The sequence below is a fragment of the Taudactylus pleione genome, unplaced genomic scaffold, assembly GCF_031769625.1.
Source record: "Taudactylus pleione unplaced genomic scaffold, aTauple2 ptg000258l, whole genome shotgun sequence".
Taxonomy (NCBI): domain Eukaryota; kingdom Metazoa; phylum Chordata; class Amphibia; order Anura; family Myobatrachidae; genus Taudactylus; species Taudactylus pleione.
This window is the reverse complement of record NW_028284660.1, coordinates 1,087,519-1,105,068: the sequence shown is the minus strand read 5'-3', so window position 1 is coordinate 1,105,068 and position 17,550 is coordinate 1,087,519. Positions and strand designations below refer to the sequence as shown.

Genomic DNA, 17,550 nt, shown 5'->3' with positions numbered 1-17,550 from the left:
TTGACAGCACGCCCCCTTTGATCGGACACAACGAGCGAAGGAAAGTCCTTCGCTCGTCGTGTCTGGCGCATGCGCACGACGGAGCTCCCTCCGTCGTGCGCATGCTCAGTGCAGACCATCGACCCACTTGCGAGCGGACAGCCGCTCGCGAGTGGGTCTGAATCAGGCCCTTATTTTGTTTTTGTCGTTTCAAGGCTATAACAGTTTGGACAATTTGTAATGTAAATAGCGGCAGTGTAAAGCTGGGTACACACTGGCCGATATATTGGCCGATCTGTTGATCGGCCAATCGTGCCCCCGTGGGCCAGTGTGTACAGACGATATGTCTGTGAATAACGTCGTTCAGACATATCGCATTGGCAAGTGTGTATGGGCGATCAGCTGGTCGCCCCCGTACACAGGGGTGCAGAGGGGGGGAGCCGCGAGCAGGAACTACTTACCCGGGTCCGGCACAGCTCCCCATCCAAAGCAGCCCAGCACACGCTGCTGTGTGCTGGGCTGCACTGGGAGACTGTCCGAGGCTGCTAAAGCAGCAGCCCGAGCAGTCTCCTCTGCCAAAGGGGGGGGAGCAATCACGCTGATCGCGCCCCCCCCCCCATTGGCTGTGCGCCGGGCTGAGGGCCACACAGCGCCCCCCTCCCCAGCGCCACAAATGTGGTTTTTGTTGTGTTTTTTTTAAGGGGGCGTGGCCACGGCTTACTTGATTAGGCCACGCCCCCTACCCGGCCGTCGGGGCACGCTGCAGCATGCAGATGATGGTCGTTCAGTGTGTGTGAATGACCATCATCTGCAGATATGTCAGGTGTGTACCCACCTTAAGGTTGTTTGGGAACCCGCACACTGTCTACATCTAAACCTCTCTTATACGGGAGACTATCTGACTATCTAGGTTTCTTTTTTTTTTCTTCTTCTACAATTATGTAGAAACTGCAGTTTCTGCATAATTTTATTGTTTGTTGCTATGTACTAATGGCACAATGCTGGAGATCTCACAGAAATTAGCACTGCAGATCGCAGTTCCTATTATTATCAATGGGGACTACGATCTGACCCCTATGTACCAAACAGAGGGCATGATTCAGCACGGAGCGCAAGGCTGCGGGCGCACGCACCCGACCGATGTTTGTGTTCTGCGTATGCATCGCAGTGCGCGAACTGGTGGCTGCCATCGAGAAGCAATGGCAGTGGGTATGCAGTCTCATCGTTCAGTGATTGACAGGAAGTGGCCATTCGGCGTTGTGACAGGGGTGTGGTCGGTGAAACGCAGGCGCGCCTCTGCGTGGTGACACCGTTACAGGGGCGTGCAAAATGAAGCCCCTGCGGCGGCATTGAGCTGTAGATAATGACAGGAAATTGGGTCCGATGGTTCTCAATGTTGCCGATGTTTTTGCACACTTGCATAGGTATTGCGGATGTAAATAAAGGGAAGAGGGCGGCTTGATGAAGTGGTGGGCGGCTTTGTATAGTGCTGCGATCGCATTGTGATTGCACTCATTTGCATAATTGCACAGCGGTCGGGTGCGTACGAACGCAGTCTTACGAACTGTGCTGAATCAGGCCCCGCATTTGGTCCCGTTAGTTTACACCACTTTCAGATGGTGTAAACAGCCTTAACTCTACGGAGGCTTGCAAGCGAGCAGGAGAGAAATCTTCCGCCCACTGTCGGAAACTGACGCTGGGCGGAATCTATGACTCATCGCGTTTTGCATGTGATGCATCCCGCCAATCTCCGCATGCATGGTGGCGTAAATAATGCCGGTATGCATGAATAAAATCACAATGTCCTTTGCGATAGAAGGACTTTCCGGGTTTATGACCCAGAAGTCCTTCTGCGCATGTGTCTAGTAACGCACACGCCACGGAGGGTGCTGGGAGCGATCTGATTGTATTCCTCTCGCAGCACTTTGCGAATAGAAGCCCCATAGGCTTCTATTGGGAAACACGCTCTAAAGATGGTGTTGCCCACCACATCCAAGTCCCGGAATGTATCGCATTCCCGAGCTTGGCGCATATGTGGTAAGTGGCCACACCTTTCGAAGAATACGTCATTTTCGGAAGTTTGACCGCAAAAGCCGCACTGGCGCATCCTGCCCACACCTTAGTACATAGCGGGGATATTTTTCATTACAAATGAAAATATCCGCTGCAAAATGGATCCTTAATAATCGCTGAGAGAGAGGAAAGGGAGCGCTAGGTATAGAAGATATTGTTTTAATAAAAAAAACTAAAATGAATAGGAAAAAGTCATATAAAAAATGCATAATCAGCATATAGAATATACAGTTAAAAAAACATGCCAGGCCATTGGGCCAAAAATATTCATGAATAAATGTAAAATAATAAATCACCAAGACGGATCCAATGGAGCAAATTATCACACAACTTTGACTTATGCAGATGTTAAAGTCCAGGGTAACGGCAGGTGCTGTTAATAAGGAAAGCGTGTGGTCTCCAATTGTATATAGATCCAGTCACAAATAGCATGTAATCAAATGTGTCACAACAGTATCAATTTATAATAGAAGTTGCTAAAATCTTTCACCATTGCGCAACATAAGTACCTAGAAATACAGCAGACTTGGATTCAGCCATTTACTGACTATTATCATTTATTATTATTATTTTTTTTGTATGAAATTTATTTTGGGAAGTAGATATGTGATGATATGAAATTTCAAAATAATAAATCATAATCTGCTCTGCATTGTAATGCCTGGTACAAAACCACCTATTACACTAATATAATACACTACAAACACCACAACGCAAGCCTCCCGATTTAGCAGCGTTGCCAGCAGTGATCTAGCTGTCACTATGTAGGCCACATTTACCACTTCCATATACTGTAACGTGCTGACTGCTGAAACCTTTTACTACGGACCCTGCCCACACGGTTTTGCCTGTGACACTCGGCACAAGAAATAAAGAGGAAAGAGACTTTTGCATGGAGAAATTAGGTCACCGCTTTTATTATTAATAGATTGGAAAACTTAGCGATATTCACTTGAGAATGTGGGGGGGGGCAAAACAACGGGCCTGTGGACACCAGCTGCATTGAAGTCCCCACTCGCAGTCTCCTTGGCTATGCCAGTCACAGCCTCCTCCACACTGTTTTGCCTGTGTGTTGCCCCTCCCCCCTTTAACGCTGAGGCGCAGGGTTTCTGACGCACGTTGCCGTGGATGCAGTTGTAGCAACCCCTCTTTGTGAATGGCATAGAGGCGTAGCACAACCTCCTGCCACCCCTGCTAATGTATAGGGGGTGAGTGGGGGGGATACACTCTGTTGATTGCTTGGCTGTATTGGAAAGAGCGCTTCTGAGAGCTGCCTTCTATTAAATGCCCCCAACCCTTGCAAGAGTGTCTGGGAGTGATGTGCTGGCTAGGGGGAGGTGTGTTCCTGAATGCGATACACGCTATCGCTGAGGGAGGGCTAACTCCAGTTAGGCAAAAGGGGGGATGACCTGTGGCCTGCAGCCCCCTTCTCTTATATGAGCACAGCTGGCAAGACAGGCAGTCATTCTCTTTGTTTATCCCGAGTACCACTTATGTATCCACCACAAAACATCACCACTACCAACACTGTAAAGACAAGTAGCATCAGGGTGTTCAACAATCCCTACTCGCACCTGCTGTCTTGCTACCAGTTGGTGCACCACCACCCTCAAAAGACAGCTCCATTACCCAACAGTCCAGCTACTTCAGTGGACAACTGACAACTCAGTGGTGCAAGGACATGGTGATTCATAGAACCTGTGCTATAATACTACTCCCATAATGATAACCATACCAGCAAATCCTCCATCTCCATCACCATCAAGGAGGATGGAAGATACAGTCCTGGCTCTCAGTGATCTCTTCCATAGTGGCTACCCATGTAATGCTCTAGTCAACTTGAGATCCAGGGACCTGAAATAGTAACGGAAATGTAGCTACTCAGGAGTCGTCCAAGCAGGACACAAGAGACTAGGCCAGAGGTTCCCAAGCGCAGTCCTCAAGGCAACCCCAACAGTTCAGGTTTTAGAGATATCCATGGTTGAGCACAGGTGGTTAAATCAAATTGACTGAGGCACTAATTAAGTCACCTGTGTTCAAGCATGGATAGCCTTAAAACCTGGACTGTTAGCATTCCTTGAGGACCATGATTGGGAGCCTCTGGACTAGGCTGTTTAGGAGAGATACTTTATATCTAAGTTCAGCTCCTCGACCATGGGTGGCTGGTTACAACGAAGCACATACTTGAACTACAAATATCTATGATGCATGGAGGGTCCTATCTGTATCCAATCTAGGGATGTGCGCCGTACCATTTTTGCCGGATTTGGATTTGGTTCTAATTCGTCGTCAGGCTTTGGATTTGGATTTGGATTTGCCAAACTGCGGTGACTGGCTTTGGATTTGGATTTGGATTTGGATTTGGATTTTTTTACAAAAATTGACAAAAAAAGCTAAAATCACATAAATTGGTCTTTTTTTTCTTCCTAGAGTATTATTAACCTCAATAACATTAATTTCCAGTCAATTTAGACCATATCACAGCTTATAATATTGTTTTCAACATTATTGGCCAAAGGTTGCAGTGAGCTGACTGGTTGCTAAGCGACAAAGCAGCGGCACAACGACACAGACACCACAGTATAAAGCACATCTATGACACATTGCCACACAGCAGTGGCAGAAATGAAAAGTAGTGCACCCACCCAGTGGGGTACGGCCAGCAGAGTCACAGTACTTGTTTACAAAGTGGGCTACGGCCCTAGGAGTCACAGTGCACAATCTTATTAGCATTACACCGCACATAGGGCCTGATTCACATTACACCATAAAGTAGTGTCTCTTATTTATGTTACGACACACAGTAGTGCCCCTTTTACACAATGCCCACAGTAGTGACCCTTTTACACAATGCCCACAGTAGCGGTGTCCCTTACACAATGTCCCCCAGCAGTGGTGCCCCCTATGCAGTCCCCTTAGTAGTACGGTCCACTATGCAGTGCCCCCAGTTGAATGCTCCCCAGTAGTATGCCCCCCATTAGCAGGCCCCCCCAGTAGTATGTCCCCCATTAGCAGGCCCCCCCAGTAGTATGCCCCCCATTAGCATGCCACCCAGTAGTATGCCCCCCCAGTAGTATGGCTCCCCCAGTAGTAGGCTGCCCCAGTAGCAGGCCCCCCCAGTAGTAGGCTGCTCCAGTAGTAGCCCCCCCTGTAGTATGGGCCCCCCCTGTAGTATGGCCCCCCTGTAGTAGGCCCCCCCAGTAGTATGGCCCCCCCCGTAGCAGGCCCCTCAGTAGTATGGCCCCCCCAGTAGCAGACCCCCCCCAGTAGTATAGCCCCCCCCAGTAGCAGGCCCCTCTGTAGTATGGCCCCCCCAGTAGTATAGCCCTGCCCAGTAGCAGACCCCCCCCAGTAGTGCAGACCCCCCCAGTAGTATAGCCCCCCCCCCAGTAGCAGGCCCCTCTGTAGTATGGCCCCCCAATAGTGCAGATCCCCCCCAGTAGTATGGCCCCCCCAGTAGCAGACCCCCCCCAGTAGTATAGCCCCCCCCCAGTAGCAGGCCCCTCTGTAGTATGGCCCCCCCAGTAGTATTGCCTCCCCCAGTAGCAGACCCCCCCCCAGTAGTATAGCCCCCCCAGTAGCAGGCCCCTCTGTAGTATGGCCCCCCCAGTAGTATAGCCCCCCCCCCCAGTAGCAGACCCCCCCAGTAGTGCAGACCCCCCCCCCAGTAGCGCCCCCGGACCTTTGACAAGTAAAAAAATAAAAAAAATAAAACTTGCCTGTATCCACGCGCCCGCGCCGTCCGCTCTGTCACACGCTGAGGAGGGAGCCGGAAGACGGAGCTCATGTGTGAGCTCCAGCCGGCTCCCTCCGTGCAGCAGCCAATGAGAGTCTGTGTGACTCTCATTGGCTGCTGTAACAAACACACAGCTGCCGCTGGCGGCTGTGTGTCTGTGTCTGTGTAGGGCAGAGCGCTATCACTGCGCTCTGCCCTACACGCGAGGAGACCTGATGTCGGATTCTCTAGTGAGAATCCGACATCAGGCGGCCGCCGTTCGGCCCCGAACGGGGATCCGAGTCAGGCGGTGAACACCCGAACAGGGTTCGGGTGGACTCGGATCCCCAATGTTCGGAGCGGTTCGGATTCCACAGAATCCGAACCGCTCATCTCTAATCCAATCATTAACAGTTTCTCTTTAAGGGGTCTATTTACGAAGCAGTGTTAGGAGACAGAGTGAAAAGTGATAAGAAAGTGATAAGGTGCCAGCCAATCAGCTCCCAACTGTCCTTTTTCAAACACAGCCTGTGAGATGGAAGTTGGGAGCTGATTGGCTGGCACCTTATCACTTTTCACTCTGTCTCCTAACACTGCTTAGTAAATAGACCCCTTAGGGCGGGATGTACGAAGCATCGGATCCGCGTACATTCCCCCAAGTATCGGGTTCATACCGGCGATGATATTGCCGGTATCTACCTAGAAAATTTCAAAGGACAGCTCTCCCGGTAAGAGCTGCCCCTTTTGCGATAGAGGGACTACCAGGTTTACGACCCAGAAGTACCTCTGCCGTCCTTCTGCGCATTACGCAGTGTGTGCTGGGATTGGATCCCTCTCGGGGTTCATTGACCATAGGCTTCTATTGGGTAACACATCTAAAGATGGCATTTCCCACAGGTTCGAAGCACCAAAATGCATCGCATTCCGGTGGATAGTACTTAGGAGGAATTAATTAATCCCCGAAAACAGCATTTTCAGGGGTTTGAATGCATTTCTTCTCTTAGTACATCCCGCCCTAATACTTATACATTTTCGGGAAATGGTCCAGATAGTAAAAATTCCCTGTCGCTGCTTATCGAGGCAATAAGAAATTACGGATTAGCAGAATTTACCATTAATTATATGCATGGGCACTTTTTTGTCCGATGTGTAAGAAGCAAAGTGATCGATAATACTTAACCTTCTGGTTTGGACCCCGACACCCTACAATGTACAGTATGCACGCCCTGCTGACTGCACATCCCTGCTAGCAAACCGTACTGGGAAATGGATCCTTGGTCTCGGGAGTTCGCTCCCAGAAAATGTAGTGTAATCTAGCCCAGGTTACAATGGCAAGTTCCAGAATGCAGGTTGGTAAATTTTACCATTTAGATCCCCCCCTTCCCCCTCCCGTCTTCATAGAAACCTATGGGGGCTGCTTTTGTGAACTGTTTGAGAGGTGGGGGCCCATGTGCTGACTCCATACGAGTCCTTCCGCTCTGCAGTGCAGTAGTCTGCATTAAAGCTCCATCAATTATACTGTATTGTGTTAGCCATTCTGAAATAATTTCTTTTGGCTAACTGTAAGTTTGAGCATAAGGAGGGTAACAAAATCATGTAATAGTCTTTTGCTATTGGTGATGCAGGCTTCCCTGTGGTGATGTATGGTAACCGTTATGATACTGTAGGGTCTATTTACTAAGCAGTGTTAGGAGACAGAGTGAAAAGTGATAAGGTACCAGCCAATCAGCTCCCAACTGTCATCTCACAGGCTGTGTTTGAAAAATGACAGTTGGGAGCTGATTGGCTGGCACCTTATCACTTTTCACTCTGTCTCCTAACACTGCTTAGTAAATAGACCCCTGTATGGTGCCTTGAGCCTTATGGTATAAATAAAACCCACTTTGTTCCTCAGCCACTGTGACTGGCTATGATTCCTAACTGCTGCAGTACGCAGGCCCCTTCCTCCCTAGCACCACACAGTAGTCACAGGTAAGATGGGGGAACCACCTGGGCTCCTGTAGTGGCACTTATTGCAGAAATTAGGATATGAGGATAATTATTCAGCATCACAAATCAAACTCAAAAATGGAGAAGTTTAAAAAAAAAAAAAAAAAAAATCAGCAGGAGAGGAGGCTTTGGGCCATAAGAGGGGTATTTGGAAATTTTCAGAAGAAAAAATAAATTCATCCAGTAATGCAGGATATTACGGCAAGTTGATTTATTTTATCCATCAGTTTTGCAGTCTATTAGCAAGTTCTCATTTTGAACAAATAACATTGTCAGCACAAGATTTCCCTATAGATTGTAAGCTTGCGAGCAGGGCCTTCCTACCTATATATCTGTCTGTTATTACCCAGTTTTGTTCTATTTGTTTCCAATTGTAAAGCTCAATGGAATATGCTGCGCTATATAAGAAACTGTTAATAAATAAAATAAAATAAGGATGCGTTGCAGGTCACTAGTAATTACTGTATACTCTGGGGTTTGCAACTTGTGATCAGCCCACATTACTCACACAATGGTTTTGCCACCAGGCTTCCCTTTGTCATTTATAAAAAATCAATAAAACACACAAATATACTAAACACCCAACTCCGCCTTCAGTCAGACAAGAGCGCTGGTACTTCCTTTACTTATCTCATTTTCATTTTCAACTATTTCTATATTACAAAGGAGGAGCTGCTATTCGTATTACAGGATGTCCTCGATCACATGACTTTAAGTAATTGACCTGTACGTACTCTCCTGCATCGTGCCCATAAGAATGACTGACTACCTTTGTCCATCTGCAAAGATTCCTCCCAGTCACCGCCCAGGAACGGACAAAACGTTGGTAGATCAATGCAGCTCAGTCTTGCGACCCTTTTTGCAGGCACTGTGGGACGCATGCGTTATGCAACTTTTCAAGGATTTAGATGCATGGGTAATTGTAAAAAAATCGCCAACTTGCGTAACCATCTGCATTGCTTCCGAGTCAGGATGAGCCCCGGTTTACTGATCTCTGTGTAGCTTTGTTACACAAAAGCCCATACATTAGAATCACAGACCGGATTAAATCCTGCTTTTAAAGTCAGTTTGAGAGTCATCCAAAACAAGATTTTGGGTGCTAATGCTGCCGCAACTTGCATCTTCTACCACAGCGCGAATTTATGCTAATGTTGCAGCCAATGGCTTCCTACTGAGACGCTCAACAGCTGCTTCGCTAATCCACCGCTGTGCGTAAAAAAACGCACCATCGAGCATTGTACCAGCCCTATGGAGGCGCAGAATGTCCGTCTGAACATGGCTGCCAAAATCTGTGCAAAGAAGCATCGCTGATCGCAACACGCCTGCATCTGGCTGTTACCGCCCAGGAAACTATTTGCCCCATGCATTCAACAACGGTACTGTGTGCATCTCTGATTTAGGCCCTTTGTGCTGTGAGACATATTTATACCGCACGTCAATGAGTGTAGAGGATGAATTTACCAGGGGCACTTTTTTATCTGCACAAATTCCAAGGTGACTACATTTAAGTCTGCAAATGTGTCCCCTTACCAGGGTTCGCTGGTTACTTTAAAGTATACTCCTTATCACCAGCGTTATCTATGGTTTGCTATCCTGCAGCAACACTTCCAGTTTCGGGCGCTGTCCTTTTGGCCTATCCACGGCTCCAAGGGTATTTACCAAAATTATGGCTGTCATGGTGGCCCATCTGTGGAGTCAGGGTATCTGGCTACTACCATATATGGAGGACCTCCTCTTGTTGGCGAGTTCTCTAGAATTGTTTCGCTACCACTTGCAACTGACAATTGCTTATCTACAGGCGCATGGGTGGTTAAACAATTGGAAAAAGTTCTCCCTAATTCCCTCACAGATGATGGTTCATTTGGGGTCCCTTCTGGATTCTCACTAGCAGAGAATCTTTCTGACTCCAGAAAATATCTCCACGTTACGAGTACGCAGATGCCTCCGCAGTCGCCAGGTGTCAGTTCACTCGGTGATGCAGGTTCTAGGATTCATGGTGTACATCTTCGACATGGTGGAATATGCTCAGTTTCATTCCAGGCCCCTGCAGGGGCTGATCCTCTCCCCAGAGGTGCTCTCCACAGAGGTGCTCCTGTCCGTGTCCTGGTGGCTACTGATGTCTCATCCAACCAAGGATCCCGGACTGGACACTCCTAACAATGGATGCCAGTCTCCCCGGGCTGGGGCGCAGTGACCGATCCACACTCCTTTCAGGTTCGGTGGACAGCAGTCGAGGCATCCCTGCCTATCAACATATTGGAACTTCAGGCTGTGTACAGGGCCTTATTATGGCAAAGCACATTCTTCACAGAAAACCCGTGCAGGTTCAGTCCAACAACACCACCACAGTAGCTTATATCAACCATCAAGGAGATTCGACTCGTATTCGGGCAGCAATGACAGAAGTGTCATTCATTCTGACATGGGCAGAATCTGATCTCCCGGCCATTTCGGCAGTGTTTGTTCCGGGAGTTCTCAGTTTGGTAGCGGACTTCCTCAGCCGTCACGACATGCATCCAGGGGAATGATCTCTTCACCAAGAGGTGTTTCAACTCTTAGTGGACAAATGGGGTCTCCCAGAGGTGGACCTCATGGCCTCCCGACACAATCACAAGTTACCAGTGTACGGGTCCAGAACAAGAGGCTGAAGCAAGCTTGGTGGACGCTCTGTCAGTCAAATGGACCTTCCGGTTTGCGTACCTATTTCCTCCAGTCTCCCTGCTTCCTCGGGTTCTTCGGAAGTTCAAGCAAGACGAAGGCACTGTCCTGCTGGTTGCTCCAGCTTGGCACAGACATCATTGGTACTCAGATCTTCGGAGTCTCTCCATCGACACTCCATTCCTGCTGCCTCAATGTCCGGACCTGTTGTCTCAAGGTCCTTGCCTTTGACCTCATTAAAAGTGCATGTCTCTGCACTGTCAGTGTGGTTCCAACGTAGAATTGCTCTGCTCCTGGATATCCATACCTTCCTCCCAGGGTGTCCTCCGGTTTCAACCTCCTCTTGTCCCCCCAGTGGCTCCTTGGGATTTGGTGGTAGTTCTTTGGGCCCTCCAGGGTCCTCCATTTGAACCACTAGATGTGGTGGAACTTAGGTGGTTAACAGCTAAGACTCTTTTTCTTCTGGCTATTACATCTGCCAGGAGGGTGTCAGATTTGGGAGCGCTCTCCTGTTGTTCTCCCTTTCGCACTCGCCCTGAGTTTCTTCCTAAAGTTGTTTCTAGTCTCCATATTATTCAGGAGATTATAGTACCAGCCTTTCAATCACCAGACAGGTGAGGCCTCCTTGGATGTGTTCCGCGCCCTCAGGATTTATGTGGACTGTACCAGTTCCCTTCGGAAATCAGACTCTTTATTTGTGCTCTATGGATTTCACAAGAAGAGATAGCCAGCCAACAAACAAACATTGGCTAGATGGCTTCGTATGACTATCTCAGGAGCTTACACGCAGGCGGACCTGCCTGTTCCAACTTCTGTTAATGCTCATTCTACTCGGTCTGTGGGTCCCTCGTGGGCAGCTTGCTCTTTTGCCTCAGCTTTTCAGCTTTGTAAGGCAGTCATGTGTTCTTCTGTTCAGCAAACAAAAAATGGCAGCTGCTCAATCAATCTGGCAGTATTATTAAGGTGCATGAAAGAAAGGGGTCATACCAAGTTAGAAAAAAGGGGGGGATTTAACCTCCTATTGTTCCTCAGCACACTGAATTATACTTGCAACAATATATGAAGACTATATAGTAATAGGAATTCAGAGATATTAGTTGCATGCATTTGCAAATACATGGGAAGCTGCTAGGCCACGTAACTGCTTCTCTGTCACTAGCAGCCCCTAACACTAAGGGGTTCACGTCCAGGGAGCAGGGCACCCCAAAAAAATGTCCAGCCCAGGACCCCCCCAGAGCATCACACGAAGAAAGGAAGAAGGGTGACAGTGAAGTGTAAAGTATAGATGTGTAAGACTAATTAATAAGTGTTGAAAAAAGGGGTTAAAATATGTGAAAAATTACATGAATAAAAGACAAACATTAAAGGGGATGTGAGAAGTAACTGTGTATTAAGTGGTGATGCCATGAGGAGGCCCAGCCAGAGTAGCCTCGGGGGCCCCATGCCCAAACGCTCACCCCAAATGTAATATATATCAATTATAAGGCCTCATAATAAAGACCGTTCTAAGGTTTTGTGCCTTTGATACCTTCGACTCTCAGGATGCCTCCATTGGGCGCCGGATTCTCCACTCAGTGCAGGAGCATCCCCACCCTTAAAAGGACTGCTTTGGGACATCCCCAAGGTCTCCCTGTGGAGTCTATGGACCCTGAAGAAGAAAATTAGAGTTATGGTAAGAACTTGCCTTTAACTCTTTCTTCAAAGTCCATAGGGTCCACAGGGCACCCGCCTTCTCTCTCTTATCCTTCCCTGGCCTTTGGCTACTTACCAACTGAGGTGCCTCTGGCTCGGAGGCGGGGTATAGGGAGCAGGGCCGGCCCGTCCGTTACGCCGACTACGTATGTGCGTAGGGCGCCAGCCAGCGGCCAAACTCATACCCTCCTCCCGGTGCCACACTCCTTCCCCGCCCCCGCGCCACACTCCTTCCCGCGGCCGCCGCAGGGATTCTCCATTTCCTGGGCGCCCGCTGATATTTTACCAGCGGGCACCCAGCTTCCCACAGCGGCAGCCGGAGCTCACTCCTGAGCTTCGGCTAGGCTTCCCCCCATGGGCACTATGTGAGAGACGTCATGACGTCTCTCCCATAGTAACAAGGAGCAGCAGACACAGGATCGGGGCTTAAGGTAAGTGAGACCACACCCCTTTCCTTTGTCGGGTGCACGCGCCTTCAGCGTGTGCAAATTCAGCCAGGGGGCGCGAAAATGTATATTCGCTTACCAAAAATATTCTGCTCGGGCCGGCCCTGATAGGGAGGATGGAGCAGTGCATACTGGGAGCTGAAAGCTTTTAACTGCGTGGTGCCTGGAATTGGATTCAGTTCCATCACCTACACCCAAAGGTCTCCCTGTGGACCGTATGGACTTCGAAGAAAGCGAGTTAACAAAGGTAAGTTCTTACCATAACTCTCATTATTATCTGCAAAGTCTCACTTAGCCTAGGCCCAATACAGTATTGAAATTTCCTCTATAAAGGAAGAAGGTGAAGCTGTGTGATTTCTGTTTTAATAAATCTGTGCAAATATAATGTTTTGAAACCCTGTTAATCATTATAGGAATGTACAAACTGGTCCTTGTACATTATAAGGAAAGAATACAGGAGGAAGTAGTGTTTAATGACAAATGAAAACCGAGTACATGAAAAACTGTCCTCTTCTCTGCAGTGCCCTCCATTTATTTTGTATTTATTTATTACCAGTTATTTATATAGCGCACACATATTCCGCAGCGCTTTACAGAGAGTATTTGGCCATTCACATCAGTCTCTGCCCAAGTGGAGCTTACAGTCTATATTCCCTATCACATGTACACCAGGGACGTGCGGTGAGGTATATGGCAGAGGAGGCACTGGCTAGTATCCGAGCCTGATTTGCACATACATATATGGGGTTTGGTATGAGATCCCGGCTGTCAGGATGCCTCTGTTCAGAATACCGACAGCAGCATCCCGACACCCATAAGAAGTAATGGTAAGTATTTTCCCTACCATAACCTACCTCCCTGGTGCCTAACTCTAACCCCTTCTTCCTAGTGCCTAAACCTAATCTCCCCCTGCTCGCACCCTAAACCTAACACCCCCTCCCCGGTGCCTAACCCTAACCCGCCCCCTTATACCTAACCTTAAGCTTGCTAGCTAATGCTAACCTCCCCCTAACACCCCAATACTTACCTTCGGGATAGTGGTGCCGGGATCCTGAACTGTCTGATTTCGGCGCTGGTATTTAGACCGTGGGCATTCTGCACGCCGGGATGCCGACTACATCCCCATATATATACCCGAGGGTTCATGTGGGAGTTTGCTAAATTGGTGCAGACCACAAGTGCAGCAGTATATAGTGCTGGAAATTTGGTGTGTTTTGATCAGGGGTGTGCAGAAAAGGTAGACGGGCTGTAGCAGGTAATACTGCAGGTAGCGGACAGCACACTGGTGTATAGGATGAGCGCTGACTACAACAGGGAGAGCAGATGATGATGATTTCTTGCTGCAGAATGGAGAGCGCTGGACCCAGGCTGAATCAGTAGTAGGAATAGGACCACTCCGGATAACACCGGAGCAGAATTGGAACAGATGCAGGGAGCTCAGGAACAGAGAACCATTTCTGAAACAGGAGACCAGGAGTACCTGGAAGACTAGTTGTACTGGCAATGAGCAGGTGGCAGAGAGCGGTTTAAATAGGGAGCTCTAACGCAGGATTGGTCTTTGAAGTCATGTGCTGCGTAAATACACTGTGAATAGCTGTGATAACCGTCTCTGCTGCCCTCAGGCAAGATGGCGGCACTAATGCCACTCTGGACTGCTGCAACAGGAGAATATTGATATGACTGGCCAGCAGACACATGCCAGCTAGTGAATCTGCAGCGCCCAATGTGGTAAAGTGGTCTAAGTCCCTTTGTGACATTTGTGTGGCCCACCCGTCACTTTCACATCCACTGCCAGCCTATTGGGATCATCCCAAGGTACAGTACCACACCAATAAGCTATGGCAATTTAAAGTAACGTCACAGCCTAATGAGTGTATATATAAATTAATGAAGAACAAATACATCCACTTTCTGTCCATCCAGAGCAGGGCGGCCAATACAGTTGTTGCCTCCATCATTATGTGGCAACTAATCATTAAACATATAGGGAAGACGAAGGAGATGGAAACTGACATCTGCATTGCATGATTAATTGTGATTAATCAGAAGACATGGCATCAATTCAATGTACCAGGTGCAGTATCAGGGCACGAATAGGCCCTTGGCCAGCCCCGTCTGCCCTCCGCCCCAGCACCTGTGATGTCATGACGTCACAGAAAAGGGTGCTTGGACCAGGAAGATGAGAGCAGTCCTAAGGCTCTTCAGGCTGTTGGGTGCCATTCCAGCAACCCTACATGCCAAATACAGGTGCCACCAGGGAATTAATTCTACCTACCCCATGGCCATGTGCCCTGGGTGGCGTCACTGGCTGCACACCACTTGTTAAAGCCCTGGGGGTACCTGACCTAAAAGGGTGTCCCAGGGTGGAGTGTAAACCATTCATGTGAGTCTTAAATCCAGTTCCGGGACACACTCTTCAGCCCGGTTTGCCCCATTGGTGCCAAGTCCACTGATTTAATAATGATAAATGCTAAAAAATAATAAATGGCCTTTTTTGAACACTATAGAGTATGTACAGTGGCCCGGGCTGCCTGTTGTCCACCACCTGTATTGTGACAGTATGAGCATAATTTTCATGTTGGCCATTGTTCTCGTCTCTTTTCTCCTCAGATGGTGACACTTTTGTCCTTACTGGGAAGCCAGTGGAGCCTTTGGTTTGGCTCCTCCGTTCTCTCCGTCGTGGAAATGGGCGAGTTGGTGTTCGATCTTATCGCTATTGGGACGATTATTCTCCTTCAACGTTATCACAGTCGTCAGACTCAAGGCATGGAAGAGACGGGCAGAGCTCAAACCCCCGATTCCTCCTTTGATCCTACAGAAGAGAGAAATGCCCCCATTCAAAGCATTGTCCCCTCAGACCGCCAACTGAGGGTCGTAGCGGATATCACTCCTCCGCCGGCCTACGAGACCTTGGACCTGAGCTCACTCGGAGGTGGATCCTCCCGTGCATCCAGCATACGTAGCCACATTTCCCACCGTGCCAGTTCTGCATGGCGAGGTGAATAAGGAAAGGTCGTTTAGAAAATAAGGGCATGAAAATGTGTGTGTATTAGAAGAGGTGTAACCAAGCTTGAGAGGGGTATGGGAAAATATAGTCACTTTATAAAGCAAAAGGTAAAAACAAACACCAAACCAAAAAAAAAAAAACTCTACTATTTGACCTAGTTTATCTCTGTAAGGGAAAAACAAGTTACGTGGTCATTAGGCTGAGAAAATTATATCCAGTTCAATGGTTCATTTCCTGCTGATCTAAGCTCTGCTCGTCCAAAACTTTTTGATGTTGTTTTTTTTTTTTTTTTTTTAATTTCTCAAGTAAAAAAAGAAATAAAAAAATCTTCTGCACTCCGTGAATCAACAACCAAATATTTATTTTTTTAAATGAAAAACCCCTCTCTGTATTAAATGTATCGAATCCTGTAATCAGTTTCTCTGTTGAAAACAATGCAAGGAAACCAGCTATTGTTCTATCTATAAAGCGGTACAAAACTAGCACATTTCATACAGGACAGCCAAGTCCTTCCACACTTCTGTAGCTAAGCTTTGCCTTTTCCTGTAGGCTGTGAATACGCACATTAGACAGGAGACTACAAGCTCTGTTTGCCTTATCAAGCAATGCACTGTACTCCAGTCACTATGCTGCTGTTCCTTCCTTTAACTGACCTCGGACCCTTCACATAAACTGAACCGTTTTAGGAAGCGGTTTGGGGTTCTAGGAGGAAAACGGGTCACCGAGTGGGAGCGAGCAGGAATTCAGTAAACAATGGCAGCTGGCTACACGAAAAACCCCAAGCTAGTTGATAACATTGATTGTAGGGGGATGCACTAATAAGTTTAGTATTATAGCCTTATTTTTTGTTTTGTTTTTTTAGATGCCTGACATGGAAGAAAAAAACTTTTTTTTTTAATATGGAAATCCTGCCTTAGTTGTATGTGCTATTCATTTTTTTTGTTTTAGTTCTCCTTACGGGAGCAGCAAAATGTCAATTGATTATTCAGGACAATATTCTTTTTCCGTGTGGCCATAAATATTGCAGGAATGGATGCTGCCATTTTGTTTGTTACTCAGCAGTAAGCACAACACGTCAGTATTAACAGCAATACATGAGGTTAATTTACTAAAGCTTCTAAAAAGAAAAAAGTTAAGGCGTTTCCCATAGCAACCAAACAGGTTCTAGCTATCATTTGTCAATTACTGTGTGTAAAATGATAGCTATAATCTGATTGGTTGACATGGGCAGCACCTCTACTTTTACTATTTTGAAGCTTTGAATCTAAGAGAGGGCACGTAAATGAGAACTGGCACTTCTTTAAGTTGATAAGTTCATTACTGTGTATATCATTGCTGCATGCCCAGTCTATCAAATCATTAGGGAATAATAACATTACAGGCGTGAAGTGCCTCTTGCCTCAGCAATGTCACAAGTTTCTAATGCATCTAAAACAGTGGTCAGGGAACAAAATTCCTGGGGGTAATGGACGGACAGCCGGGCATGCATATGAATCATTCTAATATAGAATAATTCATATGCATGCCCGGCTGTGCCGCAGGGAGGCTCTAAGCCGGACGCCCGCTGAGATGTTATTACCAGCGGGCGCCCGGCTCCTTCCCTGCAGCGCCGCTTTAGACGGAGGCTGGAGTTCTCTTCTGAACTCCAGCTTCCGGCTCTCTCCATGAGCACTATGGAGGAAACGTCATGACATCTCTCCCATAGTTCCGAGTAGCAGTCGGGCGGACAGGACGGCGGCGGATGCCGGAGCGGGGATTATGGTAAGTGTTTTTTTTTGTACAAGCTGCACTACAGGGGCATTATATGGGGGCACTACTACAGGGGCATTATATGGGGGCACTACTACAGGGGCATAACTATGGGGGCACTATTACAGGGGCATAACTATGGGGCTACTACTACAGGGGCATTATATGGGGGCACTACTACAGGGGCACTATATGGGGGAATAACTATGGGGGCACTACTACAGGGGCATTACTATGGGGGC

At 47.8% G+C, this 17,550-nt stretch overlaps 1 protein-coding gene across 3 annotated transcripts in view; it reads left to right on the top strand.

The window, feature by feature from the left end:
* The window catches only part of SCNN1A (sodium channel epithelial 1 subunit alpha), a 100,603-nt gene extending 84,631 nt beyond the window's left edge, over positions 1 to 15,972 (top strand). For all 3 annotated transcript variants that reach the window (XM_088480924.1, XM_088480923.1, XM_088480922.1), the window contains exon 13: positions 15,163 to 15,972. In XM_088480924.1, coding sequence (XP_088337050.1) covers positions 15,163 to 15,558 — 396 coding nt within the window. In that variant the 3' untranslated portion in view covers positions 15,559 to 15,972. The remainder of the gene's footprint in view (positions 1 to 15,162) is intronic.
* Positions 15,973 to 17,550: the final 1,578 nt, after the last annotated feature.